Genomic DNA, 17,075 nt, shown 5'->3' with positions numbered 1-17,075 from the left:
CCACCAAACAGTCCAGAAACTTCAATAATGAGATGCTAAAACAATGCTGTATACTTCCTTCTATGAGTCATAGAAGTCTTTTTCAGTACTTTAAAGTCACAATAGGGGCGATATAAAACAAGTAGGAAACAAATCCAAACATAGGCAGTTCTTTCCTTGTTCAACAACAAAAAGTGAGCACAGAAGGTACCCAAAACCACCATGAAAAGACGGTAAATGGACATTTTTGTGTAGATAAAACATAAGTAGTGCATTTGGTTTTAAGTTTATACCTGATTTTTTTTAATGTTTATTTATTTTTGGGGGCAACTGGGTGGCTCAGTTGGTTAAGCGTCCAACTTCGGCTCAGGTCATGATCTCGCGGTTCTTGGTTCAAGCCCTGCGTTGGGCTCTGTGCTGACAGCTCGGAGCCTGGCTCCTGCTTCAGATTCTGTGTCTCCCTCTCTCTCTCTGCCCCTTCCCTGCCCACACTCTGTCTCTCTCTCTCTCTCTCTCTCTCTCTCTCTCTCTGTCTCTCTCTCTCTCAAAAATAAATAAATATTAAAAATTTTTAAATAAATAAATAAATGTTTATTTATTTTTGAGAAAGAGCATGAGTGGGACAGGGGCAGAGAGAGAGGGAGACACAGAATCTGAAGCAGGCACCAGACTCTGAGGTGTCAGCACAGAGTCCCATGTGGGGCTCGAACTCACGAGCAGTGAGATCACGACCTGAGCCAAAGTCAGACCCTTAACCAACTGAGCTACCCAGGCACACCAGTTTATACCTAATTTAAATACACTTGCACTAAAGCAGTGGTTCTCAGGCTGGGGCAATTTTAGCTCTTCATGGAAAATTTGGCAATGTCTGAGCTACTTTCATCCGGTGAGTAGAGGCTAGGATGCTGGTAAATGTCCTACAATGCACAGGACAGCCCCCACAACAAAGAATTATGAGCCCCACAGTGTCAATGGTGCAGACTGGGGAATTCTGCATTAACCAAATACTTTATGGATGGTGCTCTTAAACATAATTGAAGGGCACCTAGATGGCTTAGTCCGTTAAGTGTCCGACTTCGGTTCAGGTCATGATCTCACTGCTCATGAGTTTGAGACCCGCATCAGGCTCTGGGCCGACAGCTCAGAGCCTAGAGCCTGCTTCGGATTCTGTGTTTCCCTCTCTCTCTGCCCTTCCCCTGCTCATTCTCTCTCTTTCAAAAATAAACAAACATTAAAAAAATTCATTTAGGGGCACCTGGGTGGCTCAGTCGATTAAGCATCCAACTTCAGCTCAGGTCATGATCTCACGTTTCGTTAGTTTGAGCCCTGCATCGGGCTCTGTGCTGACCACTCAGAGCCTGCAGCCTGCTTCAGATTCAGTGTCTCCCTCTCTCTCTCTGTCCCTCCCCTGCTCACGTGCTCTCTCAAAAATAAATAAACATATAAAAAACATTTAAAAAATAATTTTAAAAAACCATCATAATTGGGGTTTACAAATTAAACCCTGTTTACCAACCACTAGCACTTGTAGAAAATTTTCACACCCTTTATCTACAGTTTGCTTTGATTTCATAAAGACCCAAGAGGTAGGCCAATGGAAACCAAAGGGAAAGGGGGTGGAAAAAAAGAGTCTGATTGTGACTTAACAGCCAGACTGCTATTTCTATGATGTCACACTATAATCCTAGTCTGGTACATGAAGGTAAAATTGAAAACAATCACAGTCAAAATTTTTAGGAAATTATACACGATTGCTTTTTACAGTGTTGAACATTATTTAACTTTTTTGATGACAAAGACATAGTTGTGAATATCCATTACTGAAACATTGGACGGTATTGCAAATTTTTTCTATTCTTTATGTCAGATTGTCAGACAATTTCTGCTGTATTGTTTAGAAGCACACTCCTGTGGTCACTCCCCTTCTTGCCTCTAATTTGTGGCTTTTCATCTGCAATGAACAGTGGGGAAAAGTAAAATCAAGCTTAACGTATTTGTTGATGAAGGCTAACATGAAAAAATTTCAGAGCTTTTAACATTACTTTAAGAGCTATAGATACTTTTTTCTTTTTCAACTTGGGGTAATGTCCTAACAGTTACTGCTGTTAAACAAGACTGATCTAGGAAGGTACAGTGTGGTCAGTACGACATATTTCCGAGCCATGTCAATAATGCAAAGGAGAACGTACTATCTCCTAAGAAGAAAAGAACTGAGCATTTCCTGCATATTCCTACCCTCAACACTGACGTGCAACATTATGAAAAATAAGTTTCATGGTGACAACATATCAGTAGTATAGAGGATGATAGAGGGAAATATGTGAAATAATGTGCAATAGGAAGATCGGGGGGTCTACAAAAGGTATTTCCTTTCTGTTGAAAAGACACTGGTCAAATATAAAACACCCCAAAAAGTAACAAGGAATTCATAGAACATCTGAAAAAACTTTGTAAGCATACCTTTGTAAACATAAAAACACATTAAAATCTTTGTAAGATTTTAGGAGCTAATAAAAAACATTTGCTAATTTGAAATCTGCTTGTTCTACTTAATTCTGTGGGTATCTGTGTAGAAGTTTTGATACATTAGCTTCAGCAGACATCTTCAAAAGACCTGGGTCCAATTCTAATTACCAATTAAAATGCACAATCATACATATATTACATATACCATATATACACGGTCTGTATACAATTTGTAGCAGCATTTATTGAGTACTGAATATGTAAATGTACCAAACCTGACATGCATTACTTCATTTAATCCTTTACAATGTTATATCATTTTCATTATCCTGATTATAAAGAAAGCCTTCAGGAGGTAAGGCAACTTGCCCGAAGCTGTGCAGTGGCAGAGGCAGGATTTGAACCCAGGCCTGTGTGATTACTGAGCCAGATCTCTTAACCAATTTTACCCCACTTTCCAGAAATGAAGCTACTTCTCTCAGAACAAAAAATTTCTACCACTCATCATTGTACTGAATTTTTCTTTAATCTTGTCCACTACTCCATGACTTATACAGAGTGAACAAAATTTGATCAAAACACCAAATGATGCCTCATCACATTGTATAGATTTTTGCATTAGAATAAATCTGAACCCTAGTTCACAAATTAATCACATTCTAAATGTCAATATCTACAAAAATTTAACGCAGTTCCCATTTCCCTAGCATAAAGCACTGAGAAGGCAATTCATTACACCTATAAAGAAACCAGCGAGTGGCCCCAGATACACAAAAATCCTAATTGACATGAAGGAAGTGACCTTCCTATACACACTATAATTAAAGCTTTCTTCTTTGAAAAGGTCAGACTATTATAAAGGAGCAAAGAAATGAATTTAGCCTATGAATTTAAAATTATTTTCCTGTGCATCAAATTTATGGGGAAGAGAACAAAACTATTTTAAATATTCCAGCTGTAAGGAGTTTTGTATTCAAGCTATTAAGTGCTCACCTGTACCTCATTTTGTAGGTACAGGACAACCAACTTTTCTGTGGCTAAGATCTACTGCAAGCTAACACAAAGCTAATTACTATGGTTTGAGGTCTTCCTCCATCATACAAATGTAGATGGAAAGTTTTAGAATGTACTATCAAATAAAAGAGCTGGAAAGGAAAAAATCTTTCAGAGGCCTGTGAGAAACCTTAGAAAACCAAGGGAAAAGGCTCAGCTTGTTATGTAGTTCAGGTTAAACATACTATCAGATAGCTAATCCCTTTGCTTTGCCAAAGGACTTTTTCCCTTACACCCCACCCCCAGAGTGATTTTCACAGATAGAACTTTGTCTCAAGGAAACAACTCAGAGATGTAACTTCAATAGTTATAATTGAAGTATACTTTGTATATCAAACAAATATACTTTTAAAAGTTCTAGTTGTGCACCTTTAAACTGAATCACCTCTCATCTGCACCAAGAAAACTTATTTAAAGGAACTCTATTTGGGAAAAATAAAGACAAGGAGTAAAGAAAAAAATGAAGGTAAGGTAGGGTAAAGTTTGTTTACTAACTAGATTTTTAAATATTGGGCTGGCATAAAACATGCACTTTGAAATCTTGAGTGCTATATTTGTACCCCCGCCCTCACCCAATTTCACAAAAACCCAGTGAGCCAGGAGCTCTTCTAGGTGCTGGAGAAATAGCAGGGAACAAGACCACTAGAGTCACTGCTCTCATTATGCTAACATAAAATTATCTTTGTGTTAAAGTCATTCAACTAATTAGGAAAAGCGATGAAGAAGCTTCTCTAACTACATAGTCTCAACTTGATGAACTGAGGCCTCATGCCAACTCGTCTCTACTTTATTCTTAAATCAGTTTGATCCCACACTCTGCCTCCACCTGTTCTGGTCAAAACTGCAGCCAACAGTGTCTTAGTTGCCGTAGCGGGGGCGCTCTGGTCAAAGGGCCCGGCCTGGCACCCTACCTCACAGGTCTGACCAATGCTCACTCCCACTACCCACCCGAACACACAACCACCACCTACATCCCTATTTCACAAGCCCTCAGGCCTAAGCTGGGCAGTTGCCACAATGTGGACCCTGACGATACCCTGTCTTTGTGAAAAAAGAACACAACCGACAAAACCAGTTGATCTCATGGAGGTTAGTTCATGTACTGGGGGCGGGGGAGGGGACGAACAGCAGAAAGGAGGAGTAGAAAACAGTTAAATAGTGCCAAGTGTTACAAAGAAAAATAAAACCCGGAAAAGAGTGGGAGAGCAGGGTTTCCAACGTTAAATAAGATGGTCAGGGAAAGGCCTCAGGGTGAAGGTGAATTTAAGTAAACATGGAAAACAGATGAACTCAATACTTTTTAAACATTAAAAATGTTTTGGGGAGGCTGGTTGGCTCAGTCTGTTAAGTGTCCAACTTCGGCTCAGGTCATGATCTCGCAGTTCGTGGGTCTGAGAAGCTCCGTGCTGACAGCTCAGAGCCTGAAGCCTGCTTCGGATTCGACGTCTACCTTTCTCTCTGCCCCTCCCCCGCTCACACTCTCTCAAAAAGAAACAGACATAAAAAAATAAAAATAATGTTTCAAGTGACTGAAAGTTCCTATCCAAGACTTTCAGGTCTACAATAAGAAGTTGTGTCACATAACACATGAGCAGAAAAAATATTCGAAGAAAAAAATAACAGGAAGGGATTTTCTCCATCTATAATTGGGGAGTAGTATTTTCAGATAAAGGCAAATAAGCAGATATAAACTGTTAAGCTTTTCCAAAAGTCCATAACGAAGCCTATTTTCTGAATGAGCCACTATAACATTTGCAGGAACTAACTGTAAGGAACTGGCTTTGAGACCTTTTCCAGATGAAAAAGTATGAATAGTGGAACCCAGGAATCTATGCCAGAAATGGACAATTAACAAAAGATCTGCAAGAGTGAAATATTCTGAAATAAGGGCTTTTAGTGTGTCAGTGATACATGTAATTGCCAATACAATTTTCCTCAGGTTTACAGAAATGGGTTACCATCAAGACCATGAGGAAGAAAAGTACCCCACGCACTCCTGCCGGCTCTGGGAAGCTCTCATGACATTATAGGATGCCCCCTGGAAGTGGGGATTACACAAATATCTTTTACTTTTCTATTTCTTTTTTCTATCTCCCCAGTGCCCACAATGTGGTTAAAGCAAATCTCCCAGGTTAACAAAAACTTGCAAGTTGGTCCTTTAGTTCCAAAACTTGGAAACGAGCATCAGTTCTCAATTGAAAATGAGCCTCTACTGGGCACCACACTGACTTTGGAACAATGATGGCCATCATTGGCAGTTTCCTCCTTGCTTCTCCGTGAATCCTTCTCTTCCCTTCTTTTCACTGTTTTCACAACCACTGGCCTGAGCTTACCACTTTCTATAAAAGGACTAAAAAGGGTCTCTAATTAGCACCCTCGTCAGTTTCCTATTTCTTCCACAGTGGGCATCTGAGTGTGACTACCCACACCCTGTGTTTTAAGGTGTTAAGAGTGCTGGGAGGAGGGAGCTTACAGAATTCTCCTTGAAAATTTAAAGTGCCTTGCTGACACATACCAATAGGATCATGATATTGATCTATTAACATTATATACACACATATACATGTGTATAATAGACATATTCTATTACCTAGCCATACATTATAGTTCTTTTTTTTTTTTAATTAGGTAAGAGAAATGCAGTTTTTCCTGTTTGGATAACATCTATAAATAGCAGGATTCTTGAAAATTAATACTATTCATATAACTTCAAAGTTCGGTACATAAGTATCACCCTGCTAAAGATAGGATATAATCTAGTCAAAATTTCCTAGAAAGAAAGCAGCAGAGGACTTGAATTAGGTAAGTATTCCTGGGAAGTCTGGGTGCACAGCAAAGACCAGGTAGCTATTTCTTGTAACCATCTGCAGAATCTTTTCTAAGAATGTTTCTCTTTCTCCATGAACATGTTTGTTTGTTTTTTCCTCCCTTCCTTACTAGCTACAGTGGGTCAGAGCATTGCTTTTGTTTTGAATACTATGGATAGAATAGAGAAAAATACCAGGGAAAAGTGCTTCCTCTGTTACTCAAGAGCAACAATTAGTAACTTTATGTTCAGGGATGTTAAAAACTGGCAATAAGAAATTAATGGGAGATAGAAAAGCCCAGGTGTTGAGAGCATGGATTTAAATCCTGGCTCCCCCAGCCATATGAACTTCTAACAAATGATTTAATCTGTCTGGGCTTCTGGTTCCACTTCTGTACAGTGAGGACTTGTGGTAACTGAGTTTATGCACATAAAGCACTTAGGACAGTGTCTGACCAACAAAGTAAGTGCTCAATAAATGATAGCTATTACAACTCTTATTATAATAATTATAATTAAGGGGGCTGAAGAAGTAGCCAGAGATACAGAGGAGATAACCACACAACATATGTTTTGGGTTTAGAGAAGAGGGAGAAGGCAGTGGTTAGTCAATGTTCTCAGTTATATAATCCAGGAATACATTTCATCATCTTCACTATTATTCAGAGGGAGTAAATACTGCAGTTACATTTTACAATTCAAGCCAATCTATATTTTAACATCTTACAATTTTTTAAATGCCACCAACGGAAAGCATCCCAATTTCAGAGATGTTAAAATGTGAAAAAGTGTGCATTTTGGATTTGGTGAAATACATTGAGATCTGGAAAACAATACAGACAGATTTCAGGTATCAGATGTTCCACAGTCTCACCTTTTGCTATGAGAACTGGAAACTAAAATTTTGCTTCTGATCATACCTAATATCTATCACTCAGATTGTTTTATTTTTTACTTTTATTACTTTTTTAATGTTTATTTTTGACAGAGAGAAAAAGACAAGGCATGAGCGGGGGAGGGGCAGAGAGAGAAGGAGACACAGAATTTGAAGCAGGCTCCAGGCTCTGAGCTGTCAGCACAGAGCCCAACGCAGGGCTCGAACTCACAGACCGCGAGACAATGACCTGAGCCAAAGTCAGATGCCCAACCAACTGAGCCACCCAGATGCCCCTCAGATTGTTTTTTAAAGCAAGCCCATTAGATCTGGGCAGAAAGACAACTTAAAAAAACTTTTTTTAAGGTTTTAATTTTTGGGTGGGGGGTGGGGGAGGGGAGAGAGAGAGAGAGAGAGAGAGAAGGCACAGAGTGAGAGGGAGACAGAGAATCCCAAGCAGGCTCCATGCTCAGCGTGAGCCCAACATAGGCCTCAATCTCACAACTGAGCGGCCGAAATCAAGAGTCAGTCACTCAACCAACTGAGCCACCCAGGTGCCCCTAATTTTTTTTTTTTAAGTAGGCTCCACACCCAAAGTGGGGCTTGCACTCATGATCCAAAGATCAAGAGTTGCGCGCTCTTCCAGCTGAGTCAGCCAGGTGCCCCAAAAGACAACTTTTATTAGGAGTTTTGATCTCAAAAGCTAAGTCCTAAGAGTGAGAAACAACAGAAAAAGAAAAAAAAGGCCATAAAAGGAGGATAGCAAGAATGGGAGAGACAAAGCTAGAAGAGAACAAAACTTTGGACAAAAAAGCATTGTGTCTTTCCATAGAGGAGCAACCCAGGTCCTCCGAATTCCAAAGGTCTCTTAGTCCAGACATACCACAGCATCAGAAAGAATGCCGGGACTAATCACAATTGTTAAACAAAAAGGGCACCTAGTCAATGGATTCTCAACAAGGCCGAAGTATACCACTCCCAAGCTTCCCCTAACACACCGCTGCACAAAACTACCACATGCTGCTGATAGGTGCATACAAATGATATAGACACAGAAGGAAAGCAAAGAACCACTGACAGGAAAACAGTCTCTGAGCTAGGAGCACAGGCCAGAAAGACACCCCATCTCTACAGCACAGCCACTAAGTCACCTGGCCTATCTTTGAGCATCCTCATTAATAAGGAGCTCACCATCATTAAAGGAACTCAATTCCATTCTCTGACAGCACTGCCAGAAAATTTTTCTGTTGGACCAAGATGTGCCAAGGTAGTTTGGGATTCTTCCGTTTACTTCACATTTACTGTGCCTTTACATGGACTTCGAAGGGCTCCTGAGGAGTGATGGCAATGGATGACTCCAGTTAGGGACTGGTGGGGCAGGTACAACAGACAAACATGAAGAACTGGAGTTGGCTGGCAAGAGTTAATGAGGATTTTTTTTCTAGGAACATAGAAGACAAATAGTCAGGGAAAGCTACGGGTGGACTGGCCTCACATTCTGACCAGGAGGTCCATGGATCATGCAAGATGACCAATGGCCACTTGAGTCACCAGAGGATCAGTGTGAAGAGGAGAAGGCCAGACTTCAATTAGGAAATAGAGGTAGAGGGTGGTGGTTCTGTGATGCACTCCAGGCTTTAGGGAAGTTTGACATGAAAGTGGGGCTCAGGATGGCACAAGAGGGAAGACGGAGGAGGGAGGCCCTTTCGGCAGGGACTCGAGAGAAGAGGGCTAAGCAGGAAAGAGCTCAGCATGTTTGAGCTTGCATTCAATAGGTACAACTGTAAGCAACCAATCACAATCTCGTGAGATAGCACCAGATTAGAGGGACACATACAATAGAAGAGAAGGCCAGACTATGAGGATAGCACTTGTGTTAATCCCAACAAAACTACTGAAAGTTATTCCCTCAACACTTCCCGAACACTGCTCTAAGCCCTTAAGAATATTAACTTTTATTCTTCCAACAACTCTATGATGTAGGTAATATTAACGTTCCCGTTTTATATATAAGGGAGCAGAGTCAAAAAGAGCTCCAAATCCACCACTTAATTACTAGAGGAGGATTCAAACTCAGTCCGTCCAACTCCAAAGCCGATACTATCAGCCCTTATCATGGATTCTTTTCACCTAGATTTCTAGGCCCTGCCACAATGCCTCGTCCATAGTGAACACTGATATACTTGTTAAAAGACTGAAGGATCCCTAGCTTTACTGGGATTCTAGGAGGCAAGCTTTGTAATGAAGGATACAGAGAACTGAAAAGAGAATGGAGATACATAGATGGAGTTAATTGGTGTAGGGCTCTGAATGGACTTGGGAGTGAAATCATTTTTCCAACCTGGTATGGATTTCCTTCCTCTGAACTACAACCACTCTAATCACTGCTTTTACTTATAACACTAACTTATACCCAGGTGTTTATTTTACATCCTACTGCTCCTTCTAGGATTGAAATGACCAAAGGTCAAGGCATTTGTCTCATTCACCTTTGGACTCCCAATATCATTTATCAACATGGCATACCACCAAATGATACCATTAAATAGCATAAATTAGGGGAAAAAGGTATAGATCACTCAACTTTCTGCAGGTGAAATGAAGATCACTTTGTTTAAAAGTTTTATTTTTCAGGGTGCCTGGGAAGCAGCCAACTCTTAGTTTTGGCCCAGGTCATGATTTCACCGTTAGTGGGGCTTGATCTCCCACAGTGCACATTGGGCTCTGCACTGACAGCACAGAGCCTGCTCGGGATTCTCTCTCTCCCTCTCTCTCTGCCACTCCCCAGCTCACTAAATAAATAAATAAATAAATAAATAAATAAATAAATAAAATAAAATAAATGTATGTTTTACTCTTTCTATCAAGGGTTTTAGTTGGCTATAATTTGATAACCTCACACAAATTATATTGCACTGTATTTGAAACTGTAAGCATAACTCACCTGTATTCTTCAGTCAGGGCATCTTATTTGGTTCTACCTACTGACTTTTCACTTCCTAAATATGCTCACTAGCATACATTTTAAAAAATACAAATAACCTCTTCGCAAAGTCATTGCACTTTTTAGGGTTACTCTTAACATGGAGCCTAACACAAAATCTTGCTAGAGGCCCCAGAGAACAACCCAACCTTGCAGAGCAGATGGGGTACTGGTGTGCAGCAAGACTGCACTGTGGCTCAAGCATTCCCCAGAATGGTGGCAGCTCCCTAGTTTTTGCAGATGCTGCAGCTGAAGTTGATGGCTTAATTTCAGTGCGCTGGTACGCGTGAGGGGCATAGCAGCTGGGGTTGGCTTCTCCACTGTATTCTTGCATAAGGGAGGCAATACAAAATTGATCATGGGCACCCAGAATACTTGTTGGTGATGTCCACACTGCCAACTACACTCCAGGGACAGAGAACTAATTCTAGACAATGCTCTGCAAACAATGCTAAATTTACTCATGAAAACAAACACACAATTCCTGAACTGTGATCAATGCATGACTAGTTCAAATAAGAACGAATGTATGAATTTTAAAAGGTCCATCTCCCCACTGAGAGGTTACTGGTAAAGATTTAACCAACAGTCACTAAGGTGACCATTTTAAAATATTCCATTATAGACATCAATAACAGGCAGTTGGCGAGCCACAGAATGCTTCTGACAATGTGAAGATTATGATCAAGGTCCAGATTTAAGAAAATTAATCCGGTGGGGTGGGGGGGCCTGGGTGGCTCAGTCGGTTAAGTCTCCGACTTCTGCTCAGGTCATGATCTCACAGCTCGAGCTGAGAAACAAGAACAAAGTAGAAAATACCTATAACAGATATAAAAAATGCAATGAAGAATCAGCCAGAAATGGGCAAAAGGTTTGCCAAAAAGTACAGAGGGCCTGGATGTTGTGCTAGTTGAAGGGCCATCTAGATTGTTCTTTGCTTTGCACCTGCTAATTTTGGTTACCTGTGCTGAGGACCAAAGGCAGGGTTCACCAATGTTTAGGAATTCACAGTAAAGCTGGTTGCACATTAGAATCATCTGGGGCACTTGTTAAAAAATACAGCTTCTCTAACCCTACCCCTGGAGATTTTGACTCATTATACCCAGGATATGGATGGGAATTTTTCTTTAATTTTTTTTAACGTTTATTTATTATTGAAAGACAGAGAGAGACAGAGCATGAGCAGAGGAGGGGCAGAGAGAGAGGGAGACACAGAATCTGAAGCAGGCTCTAGGCTCTGAGCCGTCAGCACAGAGCCCCACCCAGGGCTCGGAACTCACAAACGGCGAGATCATGACCTGAGCCAAAGTCTGACGCTCAACCAACTGAGCCACCCGGGCACCCCTGGGAATTTTTAATTAGCACTCCAAGTAATTCTGATGCAGCCAGTAGGAGGACCTTTGGAAACCAAGTAGATCATCAAAATCACCTGATGTACTTTCCTTTTATAATTTTACTTATTTTGAGAGAGAGAGAGAGAGAGAGAGAGAGAACACATGAGTGCACTCAAGTAGGGGAGGGGAACAGAGAGAGAGAGAGAGAACAACAAGGAGGCTCCATGCCAACAGCATGAAGCCTGACTTGGGGCTCAATCCCACGAACTGTGAGATCATGACCTGAGCAGACATCAAGAGTCGGACACTTAACCGACTAAGCCACCCAGGCGCCCTGTTCTGATGTACTTTTTTTTTTTTTTTAAGAGTGTTAGTGGGGGAGGGCAGAGAGAGAGAGGGGCAGAGGATCCTTACTGACAGCAGAGAGCCCACTACAGGGCTTGAACCCACAAACAGAATCATGAGATCATGACCTGAGCCAAATCTGGATGCTTAACCAACTGAGCCACCCAGGCATCCCCCAATGTACTATTTAAAAAGTATAGGTTTCCGGGCTCCTGTCCAAATCTAGTGAATCTCACATTATACTCACAAAATTAAATGCATCATGTTTGACTCCTTTTTCAAACAACTTTTCAGCACATGCATGTAGAAAAGAATTTCAGTACAACTGGGACTATACCAGGTATGCATCCAGGGTCCTGGAAGCCCAGAGGTAGTGGCTTTGGGCAGACCCCTAATCCCTTCCCCAAAAGTCCCACATCCTCTTCTGTCACCAGTGGGATCCATGAACCCAAGTGTCTGTCAGCAGAAGAAAAATGCAAGCAAATAAGTAAATGTGGAGTAAGTCTCTGAAGGTCCTCAGCTTCACAAGTTGGCATGGCTGTTCATTAAGAGACAAAGGACCACTCTAACTGCCCTTGGAAGGAAATCCAAACTAAAAAACACTTCCTGTTTCCTGTCCCTCTGAAGGACTTTCCTATTTCAAAGTCCCTCTTTAAGCAGTTTCAAGAAACATTAACGATATTGCTGCACACCACTATTTTATTATAAATCTTTAAATTATTTGTTCAGATCATTGTTTTAAGTGTAAAATACATTATTAACGTCACAAAGAATATTAGCGCTAACATATGTAACACATTGGTGTCACCTTGCACTTTGCCTCTCAAAGCTCTGGGAAACCTTCAAGAACTAGTGTTACAAGTGTATGAGCACTGAGACCAGAGAGACTCCGTTCAAATCCTGCCCCTGAAGATTAGGCTGGTTGTAGCACGTTACAGTTGCGACCTTCTGAAACTTGAGCTTTCTTCTTGTCTAAAATGATAATAGAACCTGTCTTACAGGTTGTTATAGAAATGGAAGCAAAACCACATGTAATCCTGGTTCAGAGACAGCATTCAATAAACAGTAAATGTTCATCACTCTTACCCAAATCTCCATCCCTCCTCCCACAACAAAGGTGAAATCAGCCCTCCAAAAGTGCTCGGGGGTATTGGAGGTAAGTGTTGAAAATCTGAGTACTCCAGCTGTGACGAGAACTGGAAAAAGAAACTCCACTTACAGAAAGGTAGCACATCATACAATGTGAAAAGTCCTTCACCACAAAGCACCTGGATGATGAATATATTACAACAGATATGCTTCTAAATGTATTTTTATTGCTAAGATCATAAGAAAATAAAGGAGTTTCCCTACGACAACAGAAAAAAAAAATTTGTGTGTGTAAAACATCCCTTTAATTATGTGTTTTTTCCATAGTAGAATTATGTGCTTAATTTTATGTGTATAGGACCATTGCCTTTGACTCCAGGCACATTTGAATTTGAATCCTAGCAAACCAAGTACCAATTCTAAGATTTCAAGCAAGTAAGTAAAGCTCTCTGTGCTTCAGTTTCTTCAGTGGTAAAATGGGCTTACCGCTACCTACCTAAGATTGTTACAAAATAAATTCATACGTGTGTGTGTTTGTGTGTGTATCACATAGCACAGTACTTAGTATAGAAAATGCAGTCACTACATAGTTGCTATTATGAATATTACAGGGGGAGGGTATCCATTCATTCAACAAGTATTTATTGTGTCCTAGTGCCAGACTCTTTCAGACACAGATAGATAAAAAAAAATTCCTTGTTACAATACTATCTGGAATGTTTGTTTTCTGCCATTTACTTATATAATCTTATAAAGTACTGTTCTCTGCATTTTTCAAATGAAGAAACTGAGAAATTAAGGGACTTGGTCCAATTCACACAGCGAGTAATAAAAGAAGAATTAAAACTTGGGTGCTATGAGTCCCAAACCCTGTATCTTAATCATCTTAACTCTCTGCTTCACCTAGATCAGGAAATGCACATTCCAGGTATATACAGAAGATGCAGTTGGTAGACTTTGCTTTCATTTGTTTTTTTGGCACCAAATCAGCAAACTCTAAAAATAGCCGGTCTCACAATCATAGATATAACACAATATCACTACACCGAATTTTCTGTTAAGTTCTTAACCTCGCAGTTTTTGTTCCTTCTTTAAAAGGGAAAGTAATTTTTCAATTATGAGTCACATCCACTGTGTATGCAATGGGTCTAAATGTTGTGGTTTCATATATAAATACGTTTCTAGGTGCTGCAAAGAAATGGACACTTCTTGCAAATTAAACCTGGTTTATTTTTTTATTTGGAGAGGATCCTACTTATGTAATGATCATTGGATGAGACTGAATAGGGAGGCAGATTTGATTCAAAAAAGGAAGCACTTTTGCATAGGGTGTGGTCGCTCAATAGGTTAAGACTACTTGTCTAAATATCAGATCATTCTCAAATATATTGAGAATATATATATTATGGTAAAGAGAAAGAATCTTATCGAGGAAGATTTCAACTCTGAAAATAACAGCAGCAAAAACTTTGAGTTCTTATAAACCATTTTAAAACAATGTAACTGACCTACAAAAGTTATTGCTACATTCTACATATCATTTATTATTGCTTTTTTAAGATTTTATTTTTAAGTAATCTCTACACTCAACATGGCACTCAAAATGATAACCCTGAGATCAAGAGTTGCATGCTCCACTAACTGACCCAGCCAGGAAACCCTACCTATCATTTTAAAAAGAAAAAGAAAAGGCTATTTCTTCTATAAGCGCAACTGCTTTGTAGGAAAGATTTATAGACTGCCACAGCTCCATTCACTCCTACTTCTAAGGAAGTCTCTTCATCTTTTGCTCACCTACTCAAGTCATGCGATTTTAAGTAAAACGATGATGTAAAGAACTTGGATCCTATCAGCCTCAGACTGAAAACAGATGATGACTAAGAAATTTGGTAGCTCAACTTAAAAATTAATTCATAAATAACTTCAAAACAAAGCAAACATATTTTCATTAAAAAAAGGAAACCACTCAGGGCGACTGGGTGGCTCAAGTCAGCCACCACCCGACTTCAGCTTAGGTCATGATCTCCTTTTGGTGGATTTGAGACCTGTGACTGACTCCTGGCAGAGCCTGCTTGGGATTCTCTCTCTTTCCCTCTCTCTCTGCCCCTCCCTGCCTCCTGCTTTCTCTCTCTCTCAAGTACATAAAGGGGGGGGGGGCTCGGGGGGGCACACACTCTTCCATTCATTTTAGAGCGAATCACACCTAAATCTAGAAGAGATGATTTCACCACTGTCCTCATTTTGCAGATGAGGAAACTGAGACATAAACAACTATAATTCAGTTACTTGTTTACCTATTTTCTCACATCACTGTTTCTCCCTTACCTACTATAGCTGTAAATTTCGAATTCACCATCCATCATGTGTTTCTAGCCTAGGACTACTGCTTCAGGACAAGGACTAGACAGAGAAATTTTAAAACTCCAATACTTATCCCATTTAAACCCTCATAACAGCTTTGCCTAATCAAAACGTGTGAAAGTGAATAAGAGCATTTGTATTTCTGCCGCTTAAACGACGGTTCTGCCTGATAACTGGTCTACACAGAAGACGTTTCTGGTATTGTAGGATAGGAGCACAAAAAAGGGGGGGGGGTAAAAAACGTTTTACAGATCAAGGGAAAAAATCCCTAGTTTCCACATAGGTTCAAGCTCCCCTCAGATCAAAGGAATGCCGTTAAAGGGAGAAGGAAAATATGTGGGCTTGAATAGATCGTCTTTAGGATTCCTGCCAACACTAAGATTAAATGAGAATTCAGAACTCAAAATCCTGCATTACTGATAGCTGAATTTATCTACACAAAGAGAGCAATAAGAGCTCCATTTCTCGATGTTAGGAACATGTTTCCTTATGAGAGAGACTTTCACAATTAGAGTGGAGGTCAAGCGTATTTTTCAACAGCCAAAACCAGAGCACTCAGGATAGCCGGTCCGAGGTTACCCAACAGCTGGGCTACCGGACTAAGAAGAACATCAGCCTCCCCCATGTGTCGTAGGAGTCCTTCACTAGGTCTGCCGTAGCAGGAATTTAGCTAAGAAACTTAAACTTCAGGGTCTCGAAAATGGGCCTTATTACTTCCTAAGTTTTTTTTTTTTTTTCTTTTTTAAGCTATATCTACACTTCCGGAATTCCCTGATAAGTGACCTCCAGGGCATACTCAGCCCTCTGTGAGTTCCTGCCCAAGGTCCTTTGGGGGAAGGGACGAAACCGGTCACGGTGGAAGGCCAGGCTCCGGCGTCTGGGAAGCTGCCCCCAGCTGGCTCCCTTAGCAGCCAGCAGACCCGCACACCTGCAGGGCGCCCGGCGCCTCCTCCACCGGCGGCCACGCCCCCGCCCAACCCTGCCCCTCGAGACACTCACCTGCGCCGTCTGCGGGCGCCTGGCTCCTGAAGGCGGCCGGCTCGGCCCGTCCCAGGTGTGGCGAGGGCCTGCTCCAGGGCCGAGGGGTCCCGGGCGGCAGGTAGGACGGACTGGACTTCCGTCGGATAGCCACCCGCCTGAAGTTGTAGCCGCCCTCGCCGCTCATCGCGCCGGGTTCGCTCGCAGCTCCGCGCTCTCCCTCGCCCTCGTCCGTCCGCAAGTGTGCGCTCGACCCGCTCCTTCGGGGGGACCGGACCTCGGGGGGGGGGGGGGCAGTGTCGCCTGCGTGCCACACCCGGCGCGACTCGAGAGGGGCGACCCCGGGCTGCTCGGCGCCCCTCGCGAGTGCGCCGCCGCGCCTTCCTTCCCGGGACGCGCAGGGCCGCGCGGAGAGTTTGGCTCGGGCTCCTGCCGCAGCCGCAACGCCTCGGTCGCTGCGGCTCCCGCACTCACCTGACGCGGCCACTGCAGCGGCCAGCCGTGCTGTGTCCACCCTCCTCGCTGGAGCCAATCGCCCGCAGGTCCCGGGGGCGGAGCGCCGGGAGCGCAGAGTACAGACAGTCAGCGCCGCCGCGGCCGCCTCCTCCCGGGGAAGCAGCCAAGGACTCGCAGTGCCGATTGGAGCGCCCTGGGCGCGGTTCCTGAGCCGGTTTCCTCGGGACGGCCCCGCCCCGCCCCGCCCGGCGCGCTACGGGCCAGCCCATTGGCCGAGAGGAATGGCGCGGCACACACCTGGGGTGCTCAAGGGGTCAGCCGTGCTCGCCTGCCGGCCGCGCACTGGTCTCG

At 42.3% G+C, this 17,075-nt stretch overlaps 1 protein-coding gene across 1 annotated transcript in view; it reads right to left on the bottom strand.

The window, feature by feature from the left end:
* Window positions 1-16,838, bottom strand: part of FGD4 (FYVE, RhoGEF and PH domain containing 4) — a 217,719-nt gene extending 200,881 nt beyond the window's left edge. The window contains exon 1 of the mRNA XM_043562945.1: window positions 16,290-16,838. Within this exon, the coding sequence (XP_043418880.1) occupies window positions 16,290-16,455 (166 nt within the window). The 5' untranslated portion in view covers window positions 16,456-16,838. The remainder of the gene's footprint in view (window positions 1-16,289) is intronic.
* Window positions 16,839-17,075: the final 237 nt, after the last annotated feature.

Source organism: Prionailurus bengalensis, chromosome B4 (genome assembly GCF_016509475.1).
Source record: "Prionailurus bengalensis isolate Pbe53 chromosome B4, Fcat_Pben_1.1_paternal_pri, whole genome shotgun sequence".
In the NCBI taxonomy this organism is placed as follows: domain Eukaryota; kingdom Metazoa; phylum Chordata; class Mammalia; order Carnivora; family Felidae; genus Prionailurus; species Prionailurus bengalensis.
This window is presented reverse-complemented; position numbering and strand designations above follow the sequence as displayed.